General features: G+C 37.1%; 3 protein-coding genes across 4 annotated transcripts; 2 read left to right on the top strand and 1 right to left on the bottom strand.

Moving 5' to 3' along the window:
- Positions 1-5,723: 5,723 nt before the first annotated feature.
- Positions 5,724-8,914, top strand: LOC21385240 (probable sugar phosphate/phosphate translocator At3g17430). 2 transcript variants are annotated; one of them, XM_024162285.1, is made up of 10 exons: positions 5,772-5,805; positions 6,277-6,408; positions 6,533-6,640; positions 6,766-6,797; positions 6,941-6,991; positions 7,173-7,234; positions 7,353-7,614; positions 7,714-7,979; positions 8,082-8,176; positions 8,416-8,914. In XM_024162285.1, exons 2-10 carry the CDS (start codon positions 6,313-6,315, stop codon positions 8,587-8,589), a joined length of 1,146 nt encoding a protein of 381 aa, XP_024018053.1. In that variant the 5' UTR covers positions 5,772-5,805; positions 6,277-6,312; the 3' UTR covers positions 8,590-8,914. The 2 variants fall into 2 exon arrangements, with proteins under 2 accessions (XP_010091288.1, XP_024018053.1); XM_010092986.2 differs by having other exon boundaries at positions 5,724-6,408.
- Positions 8,915-9,117: 203 nt separating this feature from the next.
- Positions 9,118-12,156, bottom strand: LOC21385239 (novel plant SNARE 13). The gene is made up of 10 exons (XM_024162286.1): positions 11,731-12,156; positions 11,391-11,483; positions 11,076-11,169; positions 10,913-10,950; positions 10,634-10,731; positions 10,429-10,508; positions 10,274-10,330; positions 10,101-10,193; positions 9,913-9,987; positions 9,118-9,655 (listed from the first exon to the last, which is right to left on the bottom strand). Exons 1-10 carry the CDS (start codon positions 11,808-11,810, stop codon positions 9,551-9,553), a joined length of 813 nt encoding a protein of 270 aa, XP_024018054.1. The 5' UTR covers positions 11,811-12,156; the 3' UTR covers positions 9,118-9,550.
- Positions 12,157-18,282: 6,126 nt separating this feature from the next.
- Positions 18,283-19,224, top strand: LOC112090604. The gene has a single exon (XM_024162288.1). The coding sequence runs from the start codon at positions 18,283-18,285 to the stop codon at positions 19,222-19,224; it is 942 nt and encodes a 313-aa protein (XP_024018056.1).
- The last annotated feature ends 2,248 nt before the right edge of the window (positions 19,225-21,472 follow it).

Here is a 21,472-nt window from a genome sequence, read left to right as displayed (position 1 = left end):
CACCACACATACATATTATTACATATACATCTACATATTGCAATAATATATATTATGAGCTAGTCCTGATTATTCTATTGTTATAAATTATAATATTATATGCTCGGTCTCTTAATTACAGTACTTTCTTCATATAATTACGTCCCCATATTTACTTGCTCGTATCTCTAGCTAGAATTGCAAGTACAAAAACACCATCATTACTAATTTCATTAGTATCCCATATTACAATAAACGATTTATCCCTTAATTTATCTATATCTGCGTTCCATCTTTAGTCTTTATTTTGGGTGATTTTCAGTTGCAGATTTTGATATACACTGTTTTTTCCTTGAGCTTTATTTCAGTTTACCAATGGAATCGGTTATCTGCCAATACTTCATAATACATTATTCATTAAAAGAAAAAAACAATAAAAGAAAAGAGATGTAACATGATATATATATATATATATATATAATAGTGCTTTCAATCCATAAGAAAATATCTTTCGCTTTGGCAATGGCATCACCCTTTTTTTCCCTTCGGTAAGAGCCTTAATTGTCATTGCTTTATGGTGATAAAGTGAGATTAAAGCGGAGATTAGTCGTCCAAGCATGGAATAATCCCTTCTTATCCGATGAGATTGAGGGAAAGCGTGATTGTCATGTTAAGAACAGCTAAACCTGAATTGAAATATTTAAAAAAAAAAAAAAAAACAAGGAACAAGGTGACATTTGGTTTGATATTGGAATAAAATTGTAATAGGAATAAGCAGATGAATATAATGAAATATTGAACAATTTATATATGCCAATAACTATAGCTATTCTTAAGTACGTACTTTTGCTAAACCAAACACAAATATAAGATAAGAATGATTTTTTTGTTCCTCCAATAGTTGTCATGGCATTTTACTGGCGTTGCAATCAGATTAAAAATAAAGTCAAGTCAACAGAAGTATATACGCATATCATGTGTATATGATGCAGTACATGCATATCATGAATACCTATATTCTGAACAAAGTATATGTGCATGATTTATTAATTTTGTGAATATAATGTCAATCTAATTAATGAAACTGAGGATGACATAAACAAATATACGGTTTCTTAAGTTTCCCGTCGGCAATTAGGGAAATAAAAATATACGTGACCAAGGAAAACCAAGGTCAACTTATTCCAAATTTTATTTTTAATCAAAAAGGGGATTATTATTATCATTATGTGTATTGTATTACATTGCATAGATTCCTCACGCACCCTTCTGGAAGGGACCTCCATGTCTTATGGTTTTAAGGGCAAACGTGCAGTTGGGACCCAAATCCCAAAGCTACCTAACTAAGAACAATATTAAATATTATTAATTTTGGATCAAGATTCAATCTGGTCATCCACTAGTATAGTATACATATACATACGTTGGACAAGGTAAAAAGTCTTGTTGTCTGCTAATGAAAACTGAAAAGAAAAACAAAACTACACAGTTTGAGTTGGAATGTATGATATGCCATACCGCCATAGATTTGCACCTTATAATTAATCGCATTTTATCTTTATTAGTTGACAGACCAAAAATAATACCCTTATTTGGTGTGTGTGTGTATATATATATATATATATATGTACGGTCGTTAATAATTAAGGAAATTATAAAGCTCCTGGGAAGAAGGAAGACAAACGCGTTTTCAGTTTCATGATGTCAGTCAAATTGAGAGCACATTTGGATGCCGTAGAGTTGGGTTTATACATAAACATAATACGAATACGAACATTATAAGAATGTTTTGTGTGTTGCGACATCATCTGATCAAATGATTAGAGTTCCTATATATATATGTTTATAGTCTGTCAGCTGAGTTTTGTGTGTTTTAGTGGTTGAAACAACATCATCTCGTCTCTTCACACTACATATATGGTAGTTGGGTAGTACCATCAACTAATTTGTCTAAAATTATGTCCACATTAATACCATCTTCATGCAGCTTTTTTCCCTTACTTTTGTTTTTTATTTGTAAATGGTAACACATAATAATGTATTTAATAAGTGCGTTTGTGTCGGGGCGTACGTCTTATCTCTGATAATGTGTTTGTGGCCTTTGAGATATTACCCTCTATCCGGAGAAAGGTGGGAGGTCGAGTAGGGACTTAAATTGGATATGAGCAAAGCCTGTGACCGAATAGAATGACTGTTTTTAGAGCAAATGATGAAGAAACTTTGGTCCTGAAAACCGGTTTTCTAGGCTACCCGACATCTCTCTCATTCGTGATTAGAGGAAGTCCACAAGGTGTAGTGAAGCTAGAAAGAGGAGTTCGACAGGGTTGTCCATGTTGGTTTTTAAAACTATTTTCTATGCAGAAGCGTGCATTTAGCGGATCGTGTATAATAAAAATTTTAATAAACTTTTAAGATACTCTATAGAATATATTAATTTATATAAGAATAAATTAATCAAATTAATTTATGAATAAATTTACTTAGCAAATGATTAGGTCGATAACTTGAGTTCTTTAACTACGAACTTTTCTCGCTCCAAGCTTGTTTAGAATACTTGAATTTTACTCGTCAATTCATTGAATCTACGAATACGTGTGTGTGGGCACACCTAAAACAAAATAGGATTAGCAATCAAAACACTCAAGTCTTTCACGAGCACCAACACATACACGACATGGAACTGAGAATTTAGAAGAATTTTTCTTTTCTTTTTCTCTCAGGTTACACACTCACATCTAGTAGGTTACACGCTAACCAACAACATGTTACATACCTACAATAGGCATGTTACATGCCATCTGTAAGGAATGGAGTGAAAAAGTTTCACGCTTGTCACTAGCATGTTACACGCTGTCTGATAGAATGTTACACGCCTACCACATAAGGGAAGGGAGAGAAAATTGTGTTCTCTAATTTTCCGCAACCTCCTATTTATAGAGTACTTTTTAGAGTCCTAGAGAAACTATATTTTATCTTTTAAGATAAGGTTTGAGAAAATAAGAGATAATATTTAATTTTAAATTCTATTTAAAATAAAATAATATTCTCATTTAATTTTGAAACAATTTTCTCTCTCATGCTGTAGATAAAATTCAATCACCATAAGGATAAGCCCTCTATGGTTTGCACATACTGTAAATAAGGTGGAAATACAATTTTTCCTTTATCCAGTTGTCCAATTTTGACTTAAATTCAAACTTCAATTAAAGTCAAACATAATTTAATTTGAATTTTAATTAGATAACTTATCAAATAAGTCAATTAGATAATTTAGAGAGCAAGCAATTGAATCCCAGAGGGATTCCTATAGTGTTGAGTGTGTGACACTTGTGATCTCCATCACACGTGTGTTCTAAAATTCAAATTAAATAATTACATTATTTAATATTTAATTAATTCTTAATTAATTAATTTTGAATGTTTTATTTTAGAATTTCATAATTCTAAAATTTTTATTTTGCCCTTAGTATCTTGTAGAATTATAAGGATGACGCGATGACTCATTGACCTATAATTATGAGCTCTAATAAAATTAATAATTAATTAAAACTCTTTAATTAACTAATTAATTCTATTAATTCTAAAGTTAGTCAACTACAACTTAGAATTGCACTCTCATAATTATAGATATAATTTACTTCAAAACTATGAAGCGTCCATTGATATAGTCATTACATTTAGATCAATCATCCATAAATATTTTATAATTAGAGCCAGGTGAAATCCGTTAACATTTTTAATTATATTTTTATCCTTAAGTACCATTGATTCTCTAATGGACAGTGATTCATAAAACAAATTCATGAATCGAAACTCCTACTAGTCCAAGTACCGAATCAATACTCAAGAGAATTATTTATCTACTTTTTTCTCAAGAATGAATGAATTTCATCTTGTATATTAACATTCTCAGTCACTTACCTCATCATGTCTCCAAAATCTAAGGAATAGGATTTAACATCTTGAAATCCGTACCGAGTAAATCAAAAGATGTAAATTCATAAATAAAAAGTCTGTTAATAACTCATGATTAAGATCGTTCTATATATGACTATTGGTAGACTCAATTAGAATTTTATACTTAACGAAAATTATTATAAACTCATATTGTGTCTGTGTCCCGGTTCCACATTCAATATCTCGTCATATTAACAGTGCGGATAACATCATTCTATTCTAAATAGGAATGCGATGTATTAGTAATCTTTTAATTACTGATCGAGAAGAGTTAATAGAAAGGTAATGATTAGGTAGAGAGTTTATGTAAAATTATGTTCAGTTTCACGTATAAAAATATATTATTCTATTTTATGCTCTAATGCAAGATACTATTCTAAAATGCCATAGCTACTTTTTTTTTATCGTAAATTTCATGAGAAACAATCATATTCAATTAAGACAAAAAAAATAAAATCCTATTCAATAGAACGTACATATTCTTGAATTTATCCTAATGTGCATGCGGTGTCTGTGCTGGATGGGTTTGAGTTAGGATTTTGTCCCAGAGAGAGCTATGAGAATCAATTGTTGGTCACATTTAATATGTCAATTATGAGTTATATCATATTCACTTATTATAGATATTAATAATTAATTATTATAGGGTACCATTACCATTACACAATAACTTTTATCTTTGACCTCTCATCTCCTCTGCTGTGGTTTATATATAGATGAGAAAGATGTTTGTAACACAAGATGTAATAATACAAAACATGAGGAAAGCGTTGTTCAAAGACCGATTCTCGACTCTCACCATCGTGGCAGCTGGCAAACGGCCTTGAATTTTCAATTAGATTTAGAGCCAAACGTACCTGTATGTGTATGTTATATATTCGGAACGACAATGTTGACATTTCAACACAAAATGGCTATACAATATTATAGTAGTTTTTCTGTATATATATATGTATGGTAGTCAATAATTGTCATGGACATACATACAAACACAGAATAATGAGAGAATGAGAATTAGAATGACAAGAGATGAGATGAATACAAAAATGAGAAGATGATCCTCAAAACTCAAGAGAAAATGCAGACCACAATTGGTAATGAGGCAATGGGTGTAGAGGAGAGAATCTTTTTTGTCTAATGATTTTGAATCCTCTAGTGTCTGTTGTCGATAGACATAGAGCAAAACAAAAACATCACACTCAAACTTCCATTCTATTTTATGAAATATGAACCACCAACAGATAAATATACAAATTACAAAAAATAAAATAAAATAAAATCAAAGGGAAAAGAAAAGAGGTGCACTTAAAAAACGTGATGGATTGGACACTTGACACCAAGTTGTCGTTGGGTAAATTTGGAAATATAATATAAATGGTGAATGGTGAGTGGTATTGGATTGTATAGATGTAATATTATGTGGGTAAATTATTACCAGTTTAGCTGCCGTAGAGAAGATAGTCATAGTAGTGACAGCTAATAGGCTTAAATCTAATCTAATCTTATTATCTTACTAGTTACTACTAAATAATAGGGAAATAGGTGAATCTGATGATGCCCCACAGGCCCACAAGTGCACAAAGCCCAGCCACAAGACAACCCTTGTTTAATCTTTTACTTATTAATCTTTTTATTTAATAATTTGATTTAATTTAATTTAATTTATTAATGTCTCTTCTTCTGGGTTTGTTTGTTTATTTGTTTGTTTGACCTCTTTTATCTCCTTTTCTTTTTTTTTTATTTGTTTTTTATTTGTTTTACTCTCTCTCTCTCTCCAGTGTCGTCTCTCTCGACTCTTGATTGATGATTGATGATTGTACGCCTCTCTCTCGACTCTTGATTGATGATTGATGATAGCCCGTTTGGAATGTACGTCACTCTTCGTCTTCCTTCTTCTTCTGCTGTCTGTCCGTGGGTTTGGGTCCTTAACTCAACCAATCTGGTTCATTGTGTCTCTCTCCTTTCTTTTCTTTTACCTTTAGATAATACACAGACTTTTAATAATTGATTCAGGTGAGCGCAAGATTTCGATTTCGATTTGGGTCTTGCTTTTCTACCAGATCAGCCGACACCCCCTTGTTTTCTTTTGTTTCCTTGCTTCTTCTTCAAATCCATTTTCAATTTTCCCCTCCTCCTTTTTTTTTCTTTTTCTCCTTCAAAATCCTTTCTTTCTCCAACGACCCATTTCGCCAATCTGGGCGAATTTAACTCTTTTTTTTTTTTTTTTTTTTTTTTTTTGCCAAGTGTAGATGGCCTGATCTATTATTATATATATATATATATTATGTTGAAGTTGAACATGATTATATGTTGATTTAGACCAAAAAAAAAAAAAAAAAGGTCCAAGTATATAGAGGCAAAAAGGCAGAGGCAAAGATGGCGCCGATCAACATCAACAAACCGCTTGTGTTGACGTACCTTTACCTTTTCATTTACATTCTGCTTTCCTCCGGTGTTATTTTGTACAACAAGGTACCCACACCACTAAGAAGCAAATTGCTTTGCTCTTCTCATTCTCTTGCTCTTATATTGTGTTTGGCTTAATCTTAATCTAATGTTGTTTAATGAAATGTCAATTTCACTCGCACTACTGCAGTGGGTTCTGTCTCCAAAATACTTCAACTTTCCACTTCCCATAACGCTTACCATGATTCATATGGGTTTCTCTGGACTCGTCGCTTTCTTTCTCGTCCGTGTTTTCAAGGTCCCACACTTGCTTTCTTTACTTTCCACTTTCTTTCTCTGGATTCATTTTCCTTAAGGCTTAATTTTAATATTCATCAATCTAGGTTTGTTAACACTTTTTTATCTCAACAAATCTGACTGCAGGTTGTTTCTCCTGCCAAAATGACGTTTGAAATGTAATGTATCTACTCTCTTAAGCTTAGCATTACTTTATTAATATAGACTGCAGTTTTCACCTCTCCCATTTGTTCTTTTTTCTTGTTCCACTAAATCTAAAACTCACTTACTTGTTCCCTTCCCCTTCCCGTGTGGCTGCCAGATACGCTACTTGTGTCATACCAATTAGTGCCTTCTTTGCTTCAAGTCTTTGGTAAGCACTAAAATTATTAACTGTTATGTTTACCGATTAGATTACAAACCAAAACTATACTTTCCTTATTTGCTATGCTTCAGTAAGTGGCGGGAATGAGCATTGTGCATCCATCGACTTTATTTCATTTCTTGTGTTCAAATCAAAGACAAGTTTCGATTTTTCTTCCGTATGGTTACAGGTTTGGCAATACTGCTTACTTGCATATTTCTGTGGCCTTCATCCAAATGCTCAAAGCTCTAAGTATGTCTCAGTCAGAAGAAGCACGCATTTCCTTTTTATCGTACTATACTAATCATTATCGTGACAGTCCTTGTTATCGTAGCAAATGATCTCTCGACTCTGAATTTTGTTCTTGCAGTGCCGGTGGCTACGTTTCTTATGGCGGTTATGTGTGGCACTGACAAATTAAGGTGTGACGTCTTCTTGAACATGGTGCTGGTCAGTGTCGGAGTCGTCATTTCCTCATATGGCGAGATTCATTTTAACGTAGTCGGCACAGTTTACCAGGTAACAGGCATCTTCGCTGAAGCTCTTAGGCTCGTCCTAACACAAGTCCTTCTACAGAAAAAAGGCTTGACTCTAAATCCAATCACCAGCTTATATTATATTGCTCCATGCAGGTATATCTACTTTCATTCTGCAGGACGTTTTCATTGGAATAACTTCACCCTTGTTTTATGGCTTTATTTTATTTATTACTTTGATCTTTCTGGTTGCAGTTTTGTGTTTCTGTTTGTGCCTTGGTTTCTATTGGAGAAGCCTACAATGGAAGTTTCGCAGATTCAGTTCAACTTCTGGATCTTTTTCACCAATGCTCTTTGTGCTTTGGCCTTGAACTTCTCCATTTTCTTAGTAATTGGTAGAACTGGAGCAGTTACAATCCGTGTCGCTGGTGTCTTAAAGGACTGGATTCTCATAGCCCTTTCCACTGTTATATTCCCGGAGTCGGCTATCACGGGACTTAACATAATTGGCTATGCTATAGGTAGGTCCCTGTTTTGATATTGCATAACCACGTTTTAGATATTCTTTGACTTTGAGATTTTGTTAACCAGATTTCTGTGTCCGCTCTCTTTTTTCGTTGCAGCATTATGTGGTGTGGTGATGTACAACTATATAAAGGTTAAGGATGTACGCGCATCTCAACTACCCACTGATATTATTCCCGAAAGACTCACCAAGGTTGGATAATTCTTTGAATTTTTTTTTCTTTTCTTTTTAAAGCAACAATCCTTGATTTTAAGCTGAGATTTTCTTTTGAGTTTGAAGTTATAGAACTCTGTTGATGCCTGTAGACGATCATGCACAATCTGGCATGCTGTGATGAAAACCTAAATGACACTGTGATCAATGTATTTGGTGTTCAGTTAAGTCTTGTAATCTGAAAGTTGGGTTTTCCATGTACTGCCCTCCTAATACAGGATTGGAAGTTAGAGAAGAAGTCATCTGATATATTCAAGCCCAATAACAGTGGTGACAACAGTGGCGGGACGGGTTCTGGTACCGATGCATATGGCGATGAAGAAGCGCCTTTAATTGCATCAGCGAGATTGTCTTATCTTGGAAGAACACAGCTTGGCGACCATGCTGCATAACTTCATGAAACCAAACATAAATATGAAAATTCATTTATAAAGGGTCGTGTTTAGCAAGGGAAATCTAGGAGAAAAGAAGAGAAATGCAGTGCTAGTGCAGTTTAGACTTTTATTATTCTTTCTTTCGAAGAGAGATTTCTTTTTTTATTTTTCCTACCTCTTAGAAAGCCTCAGGGAGATTCGTTGTAATATTTCATTTGTAATGAGGTGTGCGTGCATGATTTGACTCGAAATTTGTATGCTCCTGCAGGGCCACCTATTTTTGGTAATGAAAACCAATTTTTTGTCCCCAAAAAAAAAAAGAAAAAGATATAATTCTTCAATATTATCACACTTTTTTTTTCTCCTTTTCTGCTACTAGTCATTTCTACAATTACGTCTCCCTCTCCTCCATCTATAATTACGATTTATGATTAATTGTACTCGATGATGAACAGTAATCCAAGCATTGCGAACCGAAACTCTCCCTGTTGAATCTGTTATTGCACTTGATATACTATCAACTAATACACAATTACACACGCAATCTGAAGGGAAATTATAGCACTGAAGCCAACAAGGAACACGCCAAGGCGTTCCCATATCCAGCCAGGAACAAAGTGAAAACAATTGCATATTCGAAAATAGCATACAGATTTCCTTTCATTGGACATGTACAACGTGGGTTCAAAGCAAATAGGCACATTTCCATATTCATCTCTCTCGCCCTACAGCAGTCTTTTAAGCACCAACCAATCGCATTCCAATACCAAACCAAAAAGGACTCGCATGTGATTTACACAGAATCACAAACAGGATATGCACATCTCAAGCCGAAAAAATGGATTCAACTATGAAAATAAATGAAGAACATAAAAACCCGAGCGATGCCCACATACAGCAATGCTTTGAGCTCCCCCTTTTCTGTTCTCTAGAGCATGAATGAACCAATGGTAATTGAGTGATGGGAATATCAAATCCTCTATTCCAAATGCTCTGGAGTCCTCAGATACAAAAGTCTACGGCTCGGGGCAGGAGGTGCCAATCCAGGGATGTCCTTTATGTCTTTGTTGCTAGGATTCACGATCTGGATATTAACAACAAAGAATGAACAATTAGATGAGAACGACACATTCTTACTAGTCTTGCTCATACGTTGACATTAAGCTCGCACATAACAGAGGTTTAACTAATTTCATCTCCTTTATGACTCCCGATATTTTACAGACTCCTAAAGCAATGCGTTAGAAAGTGCTTTGCTATTTAATCTTTGGAAACACGAAGGCTCACCAAGGTACCAAAATTTATGACAGTAAGAATTTAAATTCAAGTGTTATTGCATACCTTCACAACAATGATTGCAATAACGCCACAGACAATCAGAAATAGAAAAAGCATGATGCATTTATCTGTTGCAACCTGGAAAAGAAATTTATAAATTAAATAATAAATAAAGCAAACAATTTTCGTTTTCTAAAATGTGAAAAGATAGGCTGCTTTTAGAGAGAGAGAGAGGGGGAGGGGGGGCTAACCTGCCTACCAATCTCCTTCACAAGTTGGGAGGCCTTCTTGATTGAGAACTGAATTGTGTCCAGCTCATTCACAATGCGGCCCATTTGTTCAGTCTGCAATAATTCAGATGCAAAGTTTAGAAGACTAGACAAGGAAAAAAAAAATCAATAACTATGATAACAAATAAGCATACTTGGCCCTTCAAGGTGGTAGCAGTCTGAGTTCCCACTTCCATAGTTTGTTCCACAACCTAAGGGTGGTAAAAACTCAAAAGAGTTAAATAATGCTGGCAATAACAACAATGATAAGACATTAGTGACTTGAAATTGCGGATGTGTATTATTTTACCTTCTTAGAGCGTTCAATGGCCTGATCGGTCTCATCCATTGTTTTCGTGCCAGCACTGATAAGTTCTTGATTTGTCATAGCTACGAGGCAAAATAAACTCAAGATCAACCATCCATTTGCACGAAGTTGTTTGTTTTCTTCCGTTAAACAATGTTTGAGATGAAGTCAACGTAGAAAAAGAAAAGACGGCAAGAGAATATGTTACATGATGCCATTTGGACATTTTCCTCAGCTGTAGGTTCACTAACCCCTGCTCCCATGTCGAAAAGTTCAACTTTCTTGTTCCCAAGGCTGTTCATGTAGCTGCAGTTTATGACCAAGAACAGCATGAAATGCATATTGTCAAACAAAGAAAGCCCAAGAAGAAGAAAAACGAGTGCATGTAGTTTTGCCAGACTGAAGGAAAATATATAAAAATAAAAATAAAAAAAGCGAAATTAAATTAACGACAAAGGAGAGCGAAATGGGTAACAAGTGAAGTTACGTTTTCCTCAATGCCACATATGAATTGAGCTCCTTGATCTGCAAAGTACAAGTATAACCACTGACGTTATCAACAACAAGCAAAAGATTCAAAACAACATTGTCTGTCAATCAAGGAGCAGGAGAAACAAAAAGGAAGTGAAATTGAGGAACAAGGAAGGAACCATAGATTGCTTCTCGTCGTTGAGTAGCTTATTAGCTTCAGGAGTATTTCTGGCTTCCTCATCTTTAGTTTCACGATCAAACTCCTTTATTAGTCTGAAACATAACATAACACAAACATAACAACTTCAAAATTACATTGCAAAAAATAGTACTAGTAGTTTGCAACTAATTTTCATTTTTCTAGCTATAGGATAGGCCATTGAATTTGACAATAACATTTGAGGTAATGGGACATTGATAATCGAAGAAAATCTTTATTATCATTTACAAAAGAAAAGAAGAGAAGAGAAGAGAAAAAGGAAAAAGAAACCTGCCTTTTACACTCCCTCATCTTTCCGGTAAGCTCCTCGAGCTGCTTGCTTTGTCTGTTGGAATCTTTGATTTTATCCAGCTTCTGAAACCCATTTCTGTTTGGAAACACCAAACCAAAAATAAAATAAAATAAAATAAAATAAACGAAAATATTACGAGAAAGAAATAAAGCTAATGTATTGAAAAATTGATAAGAAAAACCCTAGCTTTGCTTTGATTTGGCTTATGTGATGTAATTAAATGATGTGATATGAGTGAAAGATGAAGATATAATCACCAAAATTTATTTATAAATACAAAAGAGAAATAGTAATAGACAATAGTAGTAGTAATGATACGCACGCGAGGGCACGGAAATTATCGCGAATTTCACCGTGGATCTGCTCCAACTGAGGAGTCATCGGCAAATCGGAGGACGCCATTCTAATAACAAATGATTATATTATTAACTGATAATTGGATCTTCCCTCCCAATTCTCTCCCTTCCTTCCTTTTACAGTTTACACCATCTGCGAACCTTTACGAATTTGATTTTTGTTTTGATTTTGGGGACAACTGCCAAACCCTAACTCCAATTCAATTCCCCACCCAAAATCAAAAATCAAATACAATTCTAATCTAATCTTATCTTATCTTATAAAAAATAAAAAATAAAAACTCAGAATTTAACACCAAGGCAATGTAAAAGGGGCAAAATGGAAATGCAAACAGAATTATAGCAAAGCGTGGGACGAAGCAGACAGACAGAGTCAGAGAGGGAAAGTGGGGGAAGAGTCTCAGAGAGAGAATAATCGCTGTCTTCAATTTTATTTATTTTTTATTTAAAATTTAAAAACAAAAATTAAAATTAAATTAAAAAGGCTGATGATGTCAGATTGAACTCACCCGATAACCAGCTGGTAAAGTTGTTGGTGAGCTTTTTATTTTTATTTTTATTTTTGAGGTGACGGTGACTTACAAACATAATAATCCAAAAAAAAAAAAAAGACAGAAAAATCCAAATTTTTTACTTTAGCAAATCGCCAATCCAAATTTCTATATTAATCTTCAATTTCCTTTTTTTTTTCCTGCATAATAGCGGTAATAAAAATTGTACAACTATTTTTCGAAAAATATTTTTTTGCTTGAAATTTTTTGAAAAATAATTGCACGTAACAAATCATTTCCCGTAAGCCATAAATGTAGGATGCGTTTTGTTACGGCACTTTGTTGACATCCAAAATTGCGGGCAAGCAATGTATAACACCCTTCTTTACCCGCACAACAGTTTATTTTATAAATAAATAATCTCATATGAGGAATTTCACTTTTTTTTGCTCGGGCATGTCTATAGGAGGGGCGTTTTTTCCCTCTATGGATCTAAGGGCCAATATCATTGATATTACACAAAAAAAGGTTTGATTTTGATTATAAAAATTACAACAATATCTTTTACATTTTTCAATTTTTATTCTTTCCTTATTCGTTATATTTTTACTAACTCACATGCTTAGATCTTTTTTAGTCAAAATGAACTGATGATTGAGAAAAGATACTAATTAACTTGAATATGTTATACATTTTAAATTATAAAACACTATTTTTTATAACCTCATAATACATGCTATAAAAATGAGAAAAAGAAAAATCAATGGTAAGGTATCTTTATCGATAGTATATTTCTCTGTTAGATCTTATTAAAATCACATGAAAATAAATAGTACGTAAAATAAATAATTTTTTTTATATAGATATGACTTTATAAGGTTAAGATATTTTTTCATACCGTAGAATTCTCAATATGTATTTGATAGTTCTTGAAAATATTATACATTCAATTTACATATATTTTTCATATAATTTACTTTTTTTAAAAAATATTGTATGCCCATAACGCCCCCACTAAAGCCGAAAGCTAGCTCCACTATTAAATGAAAAAATTGAAGTAAATTTGGACCTTCAATACTGACTCAACTTAATGGTCTAGATGTTAGAAGACTGTTAAAGTGAAAAAAATTGGAGTAAAAATGGTATATGATATCCTTTTAATGCCTCAAAACTAATTCAACAGAAAGATTATAAAAAATGGAGTAAAAATAGAATGTGGATACCATTTCAATGCCTCCAAAACTCACTGAACACAGTGATATAGATATTAGAAGGCTGTTAAAAAAAAAGTGGAGTAAAAATTGTCATGCCTACGAAATTAACTAAACCCCATGATCTAGATATTAAAAGAATGCGAAAGTGAAAAAATTAGGGTAAAATTGGTATATGGATACCATTTTGATGCTTCCTAAACTCACTCAACACAATGATCTAGTTATTAAAAAGTAGTCAATGTGAAAATTTAGAGTAAAAGTTGTACATGGATACTATTTTATTGCCTCCAAAACTCACTAAACACAAAATTTAGACTGTTAAAGTGAAAAAATTGGAGTAAAAATGGTATATGGATACGCTTTTAATGCCTCAAAAACTAACTCAACACAAAGATCTTGATATTACAGGCCTGTTAAAATGAAAAAATTACAGCAAAAATGGAATGCGTATACCCTTTTAATGCCTCAACAACTAACTAAACCCAATGATTTAGATATTAAAAGAAAGCTAAAGTAAAAAATTGGAGTAAAAATGGTATATGGATACTATTTTTGATGCCTTCAAAACTCACTCAATACAATGATTTAGTTATTGTCTCCAATGTAAAAAATTAAAGCAAAAATTGTACACGGATATTATTTTATTGCATCCAAAACTCTCTCAACACAAAGATCTAGATATTAAAAGACTGCTAAAGTGAAAAAATTTGGAGTAAAAATGGTATATAGATACGCTTTTAATTCAGTTCATCGATTCGAACTTTCAATTTAAGCTGAGATGTAATTTTATGTAAGAGCTTTTTAATTCAATGATTTAGATATTAAAAGAATGCTAAAGTGAAAACATTGGAGTAAAAATGGTATATGGATACGATTTTTTTTGCCTTCAAAACTCACTCAATACAATGATCCAGTTATTACCTCAAACGTGAAAAATTAAAGCAAAAATTGTATATGGATACTAATTTATTGCCTCCAAAACTCACTCAACACAAAGATCTAGATATTAAAAGACTGCTAAAGAGTAAAAATAATAAATGAATACGTTTTTAATTTAGTTTATCGATTTGAATTTTTAATTCAAGTTGAGATGTAATTTTATGTGAGAGCTTTTAATAGTAGTAGAAAAAGTTAGATGCGATTTTTTGTGAGAGCTTTTAATTATAGCAAAACTGGAATTAAAAACTCGAATCAGTGAAATGAATGAAACCTAAATTCAAAGGGCAAGGTGAATAGATGGAAGGAGTATTATTGCTAACTTTTTAAAATTTGAGGGGTGTGGATGTCGCATTCTAAAGCTCAAAGAACAAGGTGAACAAGTGATAAAAGTTTATGGAGTATTTTTAAAATTTATCTAAATTTAAATTTAGAATCAAAATTATTAATTTAACACGTGAACTAAACGAGTTATTATGTATGAACATAATTTATCATTGGGATTTAAGATTAGGATTTGAGTAAATGTCACGTAAACATAATTTGAGTTCGTTTAGTTTACTGATTTAAAATTTTAATTTAAATTAAAATGTAACTTTATATAAAAATATTTTACTGTAATAAAAAAATTAAATATAATTATTTATAAATTTTTTTTATTATAATAAAATTTAAATCCATAAAATAAAAGTATCTTTTTATTTTTTTATGCACAAAGACGTTTGAATGCTTAGAAATGTATGTATAATGATATTTCATGTACTTACAATCACAGACTCACAGTTGCTTTACAGCTGTCTTATTATTCGAAACTTTTTATTATTATTATTATTTTGGACAAAATCCAAATTTCAGCGTGTTTGGATGGTTCATTCTCAAGAGAGAAGAGAATATGGAGCTTTGTCCGTTTCGTGCTCGTCTGGTCCTTTTTGTATTTATATATAAATTATGGTCTGTTTAGTTTGTTGATTCAAGTTTTTAATTTGAGTTGATATATAATTTTATATGAGAGTTTTTTACTGTAACAAAAAAATTAGATGTGATTGTTTGTGAGAATTTTTTACTGTAGCAAAATTCGAATCAGCGAAATGAACAGGGCCTTATTTTGTTTTTCAAGTTTCGTTCTCTGGACTGGCTCCCTCCAATTGGCTTGCCCTGGTAATTGCAACTCTCTTCACTCTTTCTTTTTGCTTCATTTTGATTTTCCATTCATGTTTTTGACTAACAATTAACAAAGCAAGTTTCATTTTGATTTTCCATTCATGTTTCTTTTTGCTATGGAATATTATATGAATTTGCTGCATGTGTACTTGCTTTGCATTTCCTGTGTGGTGTTGGGTATCGTTTTGAACCTTCTAACTTGTGAATTGACCCGGTTAAGAAGGTTCCTTTCGCTACCGTCCTAAGGTTCAACGTTGGTTTGCTTTAACAAGATTTCACTTCAGTGAACCCGACGCGAAGTTGGTGAAACCTGAGCGTAGCTATGTCACGTGAAGTGAAGAACCTCTGCTTCCTTTTTTAGACACCTTCTCTTCTTATTTTATTCCCCGGAGCACAAGAGCTCGGGTAAACTCGTCAGCTGGATAGCTATAGTACAGAGTTTAAGGGGGGAATATATATCGCTTTCCATTCCAGGGGAGAGGAGAAGTGTGCAAGCGAACCCAATAATGCCACGAGCCTTTCGATGAAGCCTGCACTCACTGGGAAAAAGGAATAATAGACCTTGCCAGAGTTTCCCGATAAGGGGTATTAAACAACATAAGACCTAACAGTCTTATTGAGACTAGAACTCATAGGGAAGAAAATTTCTTGATGGAATCCAATATTTCGTAGTTACAGACAAAAGTCTTCGGTTATTGCTGAAAAATCAATATACTTCTAATGTCGAATCAGGATCAACTAGGACAGAAATAAAGCATTGGGTCGAACTCTTCTTTGGTGTCAAGGTAATTGGGATTGGGCATGGACGAGCCTCGACTGAGCCAGCATTGATGAAAAAATGACAAAATAAAAACTTCTCCCATCGCAGATCCTTTACTCCGACAGCATCTAGGGTTCCTCGAACAATTAAGGCCAAAGGGGGCAGTTCCTCGTGCCCCCTTCCCCCTCTTACTAAGACTACAGAATGTTCTTGTAAATTATGGCCAATACCAGGTATATAAGCAGTGATTTCAAATCCAGAGGTTAAGCGTACTCTGGCAACTTTACGTAAGGCAGAGTTTGGTTTTTTGGGGGTGATAGTGGAAAAGTTGACAGATAAGTCACCCTTACTGCCACTCTACAGAACCGTACATGAGATCCCCCCCTTTTTTTTTTCCCTAACTTTTTGGACTTAAATTTTGTCTTTCAGTGGACAATGGGTTGAGCACCAAATGGCTTTCCAGTATTGCTACGTATATGGCTTAGTCTTGTCGAACTGCACAAAGCCCTTATGTTTTTTTTTTATTTTTTAATTAATTTCCCTTTCCGTAGTAAACATAATGCTTATCATACTTGTTGTGTAGGAAAATGTGATGAACACCTGGATCAACGACACCATGACACATGGCCATAACCACTCTCCGCCAAGCACACAACCCTCGACGTCTACGTTTCCCTCCTAATCAACTGCAAGGCCCAAAAATGAAATCCAGATTAAGGCGACGACCCCTTGTGGCGCCGACGGATAGTGCCGCCTAAATTAAGGTGTGGAGATTCCTCGACCGCAGAAAGGGTCGCCAGAGAAGACGAATGGGGCTAAAACGGCGCTGGCGACGAGGGGAACGTTCTTTTAAGACATGGCGGGTTGTGTGCAAAAATGGAAGACGTCTGTCAGCATTAATTACAAACTCTCAAACCGCCCCACAGGGGACAGGAAAGCATTACAGAGAATCACAGAGTCGTAATAGAAGACTAATTAGCTGAGTGAACAATGCTGATTAGTGGGCTACATCTGGGCCTACCAAGGGAGAACACTTGAGTGCTTCCACCGATCAAAGAAACCCACTAGGTGAAGGAAGCCCAGTATAAAAGGGTGAAGACCCCCACCGAGAGAGGGGTCGGAGAATTGAACACAAGAGGGAAAAGGAGAGCGATAACTTGTAAATTGTTGTCCCCTCAAAAGAAATACAAAATTACAGTGGATGTAGCTCTAATTTTACAGAGTGAACCACTATAAAATTCCTTGTGTTTGTTTACATACAGTTCACTTAACACACAAATACACATATCTAACAAGTATCCACACTTTCACTACACACATAGGCCGGTAACCCAAAGGTAACACGGCCGGTTTTTGTTGACGAAATCTAACCGTCAACAATTTGTGACTCCACTGGAGTCCGAAAGCGTTCGACCCCCGAAAACATAGTTACAAACCACCATCCACCCAGAGAATAACGGGATGGAAGAAGATTTGTGCCCAGACGGAAATGGAGTCCCACCTCCAGACGCACCACGGCAGGATCCGAGGCAGATGCAGGCCTAAACCACCCTGACCGAGTTGGTACGTGGGCTAATGACCGTGGTTGAGCGCTTAGATGGAAGGAACTCCATGCCGCCACTAGAAGATGCCTCGAGGCCGCAGGGACCTGCCATGATGGGAAATCTGAATCACGGTAACCACCCACCTATCCAGGAAGGAACCGGGGAAAGCGAGAACCACCAGGGCCCTCCTAGGCCTCGGCCTTCCCATTCCTCTGGCAGCTGATTGAGAGCCGCCAGACTCCGAGCTGTTGAGGTGCTGCCCCAAAATCCCGGAGGAAACCAACCAGGAGACTCGGGGTCAGTACAGGCGGGCGGCTAGGCCAGAGGTGGACCCATTGCTCAAAGGGTGGAAGCGTCGAGAGCTGCTGGCTCGGTCGTTTCTACAGAAGAAGCGCGAACCCTCATGGAACGCATGGCCAGCCTGGAAAGAAAGCTGACGGGGGACGTGGCAGGTCTGAAGAAGAACATTGGACGAGTGGCCGAGGTGGTAAACGTTGACATTACACCCAGTCGCACGCATGACCATCCGTTCACCGTGGAAATAATGGCGCCTCCTCTCCCCGACAAATACAGGTCGCCGTCGATCCCACCATACGACGGGCGAAGAGATCCCGACGACCATCTGGAGATATACACAGGGCACATGCTCTTGCACGGATACGCCGAGGAGATTATGTGCCGAGCCTTTCAGAACCACCTAACAGACTCTGCTCGAAGATGGTTCCGGACGCTGAAGCCAAACTCTATCTCAAGCTGGGATGAGTTAAAGGAAGCATTCTCCCTCCAATTCATAGGGGTTAAAAAGTACGTCCCCCCGAAGCAGAATCTAACAACGATATACCAAAAGCCAAATGAGACGTTAAGAGAGTGGCTTGCCAGATACGGCGAGGCTGTCACCGCTACAATGGATATAACGGACAGAGAAGCCTTGATGGGGGCGTTATCCAGCATGAAAAAAATAACTCCCTTCAAAAGGGAACTGAACCGAAAACCCCCGTCCAGCTACAAGGAGTTCCTTGCACGAGTGCAAGGATACATCAATGCTGAAGAAGCAGATGCCAACGACCCTGATCATAGGTCAAATAAGGGTAAAGGGGCCGAGCAGGGGTCGTCGCCATCAAAACAAGATGGGAAGAAGCGTCGAGGAGGAGGAAGCGGAGACAAGCAACCGACCCCGACGCTAGGAGCACCAGAGGCCAAGAAGCCAAGGCAGGAGGATGCTTGCAGGCCTCAGCTGTTCCAGAAATATGACACCTACCATGAACTGACGGTAGGCGTCGAGGAGATCTTCAACCAGGTCGGCCGCGAAAACTTACTGTGCCGACCAGAACCAATGAAGTCGGATCCCAGCTGAAGGAACCCGAAGAAATTCTGTAGGTTCCACAGCGATGTCGGCCACCACACCAATGATTGCGCTGACCTCAAGGATGAAATCGAAAGAATGATCCGCGAGGGAAGGCTGCAGGAGTTCAGGGCCGAGCGGAGACCCCGCAACGACGGCCATGGTGGGCAAAATGATGGCCGACGCCGAGAGGAGAACCATCGCCCAGAAGATCGGGAACCTGTCGGCGTCATATGAACGGTCCTCGGCGGCCCCTATATAGGGGGAGACACGCGGAGGTCGTAGAAGGACTACGCGCATGAGGCCAATGGGGTTTACCAGGAATGGTTCTGGAGCATCTCCGCCGCAAAAACCCAGAGGCACAGCCACACTGACGTGGCCTTTAACGAGGATGACGCCAGCGGAGTCCATTTCCCCCACAACGACGCACTGGTGGTGGAAGCCATGATCAGAAACCACACCATGTGTCGAATCTTGGTGGATAATGGGAGCTCGGTGGACCTCCTATATTCCGATTGCTTGGAAAAAATGGGGATCCACAAGGGGCAGTTGGAAAGGACCTCCAGGCCACTATACGGGTTCACTAGAGACTCCGTCATCCCTCAAGGAACTATCCGGCTACCTATAACCACCGGAGAAAAACCCCGACAGGCAAGAATGATGGCCAACTTTGTGGTCATCAAAGGAGGCTCCCAGTACAACGCGGTAATCGGGAGACCAACCCTCCAGGCATTAAGGGCGATAACCTCCGTCTACCACCAGAAGGTCAAGTTTCCAACCCCAAATGGCGTAGGGGAAATGAAGAGCAACCAGTACGAAGTTAGGGTGGCATACTCTGACGCTCTGTGCGGATATGACCAGCCGGGGAGGCAAGAGGCAAGAATGGTTCATCATGATACCGTCGAGGACATAGACCCCAGGGTGCAAGAGGAGGTCATGTGGTCTCAACCTATCGAGCAATTGGTGGGAATTCAAGTTGATAAAGACGAATCCACCAAAGTATTGAAAATAGGCTCAGACTTAGCCCCTTCACTTAGGGTTGAGATAAAAAACTTCCTCAAGCAGAATTTAGATGTCTTCGCCTGGAGTCACTTCGACATGGAAGGGATCAACACCGTGGTTATATGTCACTCTCTAAACGTCGACTCCTCATATCCTCCCAAGCGCCAGAAGCGTCGACTGATGAATCCTGAGAGATATGAAGCGCTGAAGGAAGAGGTCGACAAGTTGATAAAAAATGGGTTCATCAGGGAAGCCCACTATCCACGCTGGGTATCGAATCCCGTTCTGGTGATCAAACCCAATGGGAGCTGGAGGACATGCGTCGACTTCAGCGATCTCAATAAAGCCTACCCAAAAGATGGCTTTCCGCTCCCACGAATAGACCAAATGGTCGACGCCACGGCGGGACATAAGATGCTGAGCTTTATGGACGCTTACTCCGGATACAACCAGATCCCCATGCATCCAGCCGACGAGGAGAACACGTCATTCATAACTGATAGGGGTCTCTACTGCTATAAGGTGATGCCTTTCGGTCTGAAAAATACGGGGGCTACCTATCAAAGGCTTGTGAAGAAGATATTTGCTCAACAGCTCAGCAAAACGATGGAGGTTTACGTCGATGACATGCTGGTAAAAAGCGCCAGGGCCAGCCAGCACGTCGACCATCTGGGTGAAATGTTTGGTATTTTGAGAAAATACCACATGAAACTAAACCCCCAGAAATGTGCCTTTGGAGTTGGGTCGGGGAAGTTCCTCGATTTTATGGTCAACAACCGTGGGATAGAAGCTAACCCCGAGAAAATTAAAGCCCTAATGGATATACGATCCCCGACTAAGCCAAAAGAAGTGCAAAGGTTGACAGGATGTGTCGCCACCCTAAATAGGTTTATATCAAAAGCGACTGACAAGTGCATCCCTTTCTTCGACGTTTTAAAAGGAAACAGGCGCTTTGAGTGGACGCCACAATGTGAAGAGGCCTTCCAGAAGTTGAAGGAGCATTTGGGCCAGTCCCCGATTCTGTTAAAACCAAACCAAAGCGAGGAGCTCAGCTTATACCTCTCCGTGTCCCAACATGCCGTAAGCTCCGTATTAGTTAGAGACGAAGAAAGGGTGCAATTACCGATCTACTATATGAGTAAAAGGCTCCTCGACGCCGAGTCAAGATACGGTGAAATGGAGCGCCTAGCCCTTACCTTGATGGTGGCTTCAAGGAAGCTCCGGCACTACATCCAGTCTCACACAATACGAGTTCTCA

Source organism: Morus notabilis, unplaced genomic scaffold, assembly GCF_000414095.1.
Source record: "Morus notabilis unplaced genomic scaffold, ASM41409v2 Scaffold3490, whole genome shotgun sequence".
NCBI lineage: Eukaryota > Viridiplantae > Streptophyta > Magnoliopsida > Rosales > Moraceae > Morus > Morus notabilis.
This window is presented reverse-complemented; position numbering and strand designations above follow the sequence as displayed.

What these genes read in the sequence shown, in the direction of transcription:
- LOC21385240 (XM_010092986.2), top strand. Translation starts at nt 6,313, where the DNA reads ATGGCGCCGATCAACATCAACAAACCGCTTGTGTTGACGTACCTTTAC. An exon ending in GTGTTATTTTGTACAACAAG is followed by an intron (nt 6,409 to 6,532) that starts GTACCCACACCA and finishes GCACTACTGCAG; the next exon opens with TGGGTTCTGTCTCCAAAATA. An exon ending in GCCAAAATGACGTTTGAAAT is followed by an intron (nt 6,798 to 6,940) that starts GTAATGTATCTA and finishes TGTGGCTGCCAG; the next exon opens with ATACGCTACTTGTGTCATAC.
- LOC21385239 (XM_024162286.1), bottom strand. Translation starts at nt 11,810, where the DNA reads ATGGCGTCCTCCGATTTGCCGATGACTCCTCAGTTGGAGCAGATCCAC. An exon ending in GATAATTTCCGTGCCCTCGC is followed by an intron (nt 11,484 to 11,730) that starts GTGCGTATCATT and finishes GTTTCCAAACAG; the next exon opens with AAATGGGTTTCAGAAGCTGG. An exon ending in AAGATGAGGGAGTGTAAAAG is followed by an intron (nt 11,170 to 11,390) that starts GCAGGTTTCTTT and finishes GTTATGTTTCAG; the next exon opens with ACTAATAAAGGAGTTTGATC.
- LOC112090604 (XM_024162288.1), top strand. Translation starts at nt 18,283, where the DNA reads ATGGCCAGCCTGGAAAGAAAGCTGACGGGGGACGTGGCAGGTCTGAAG.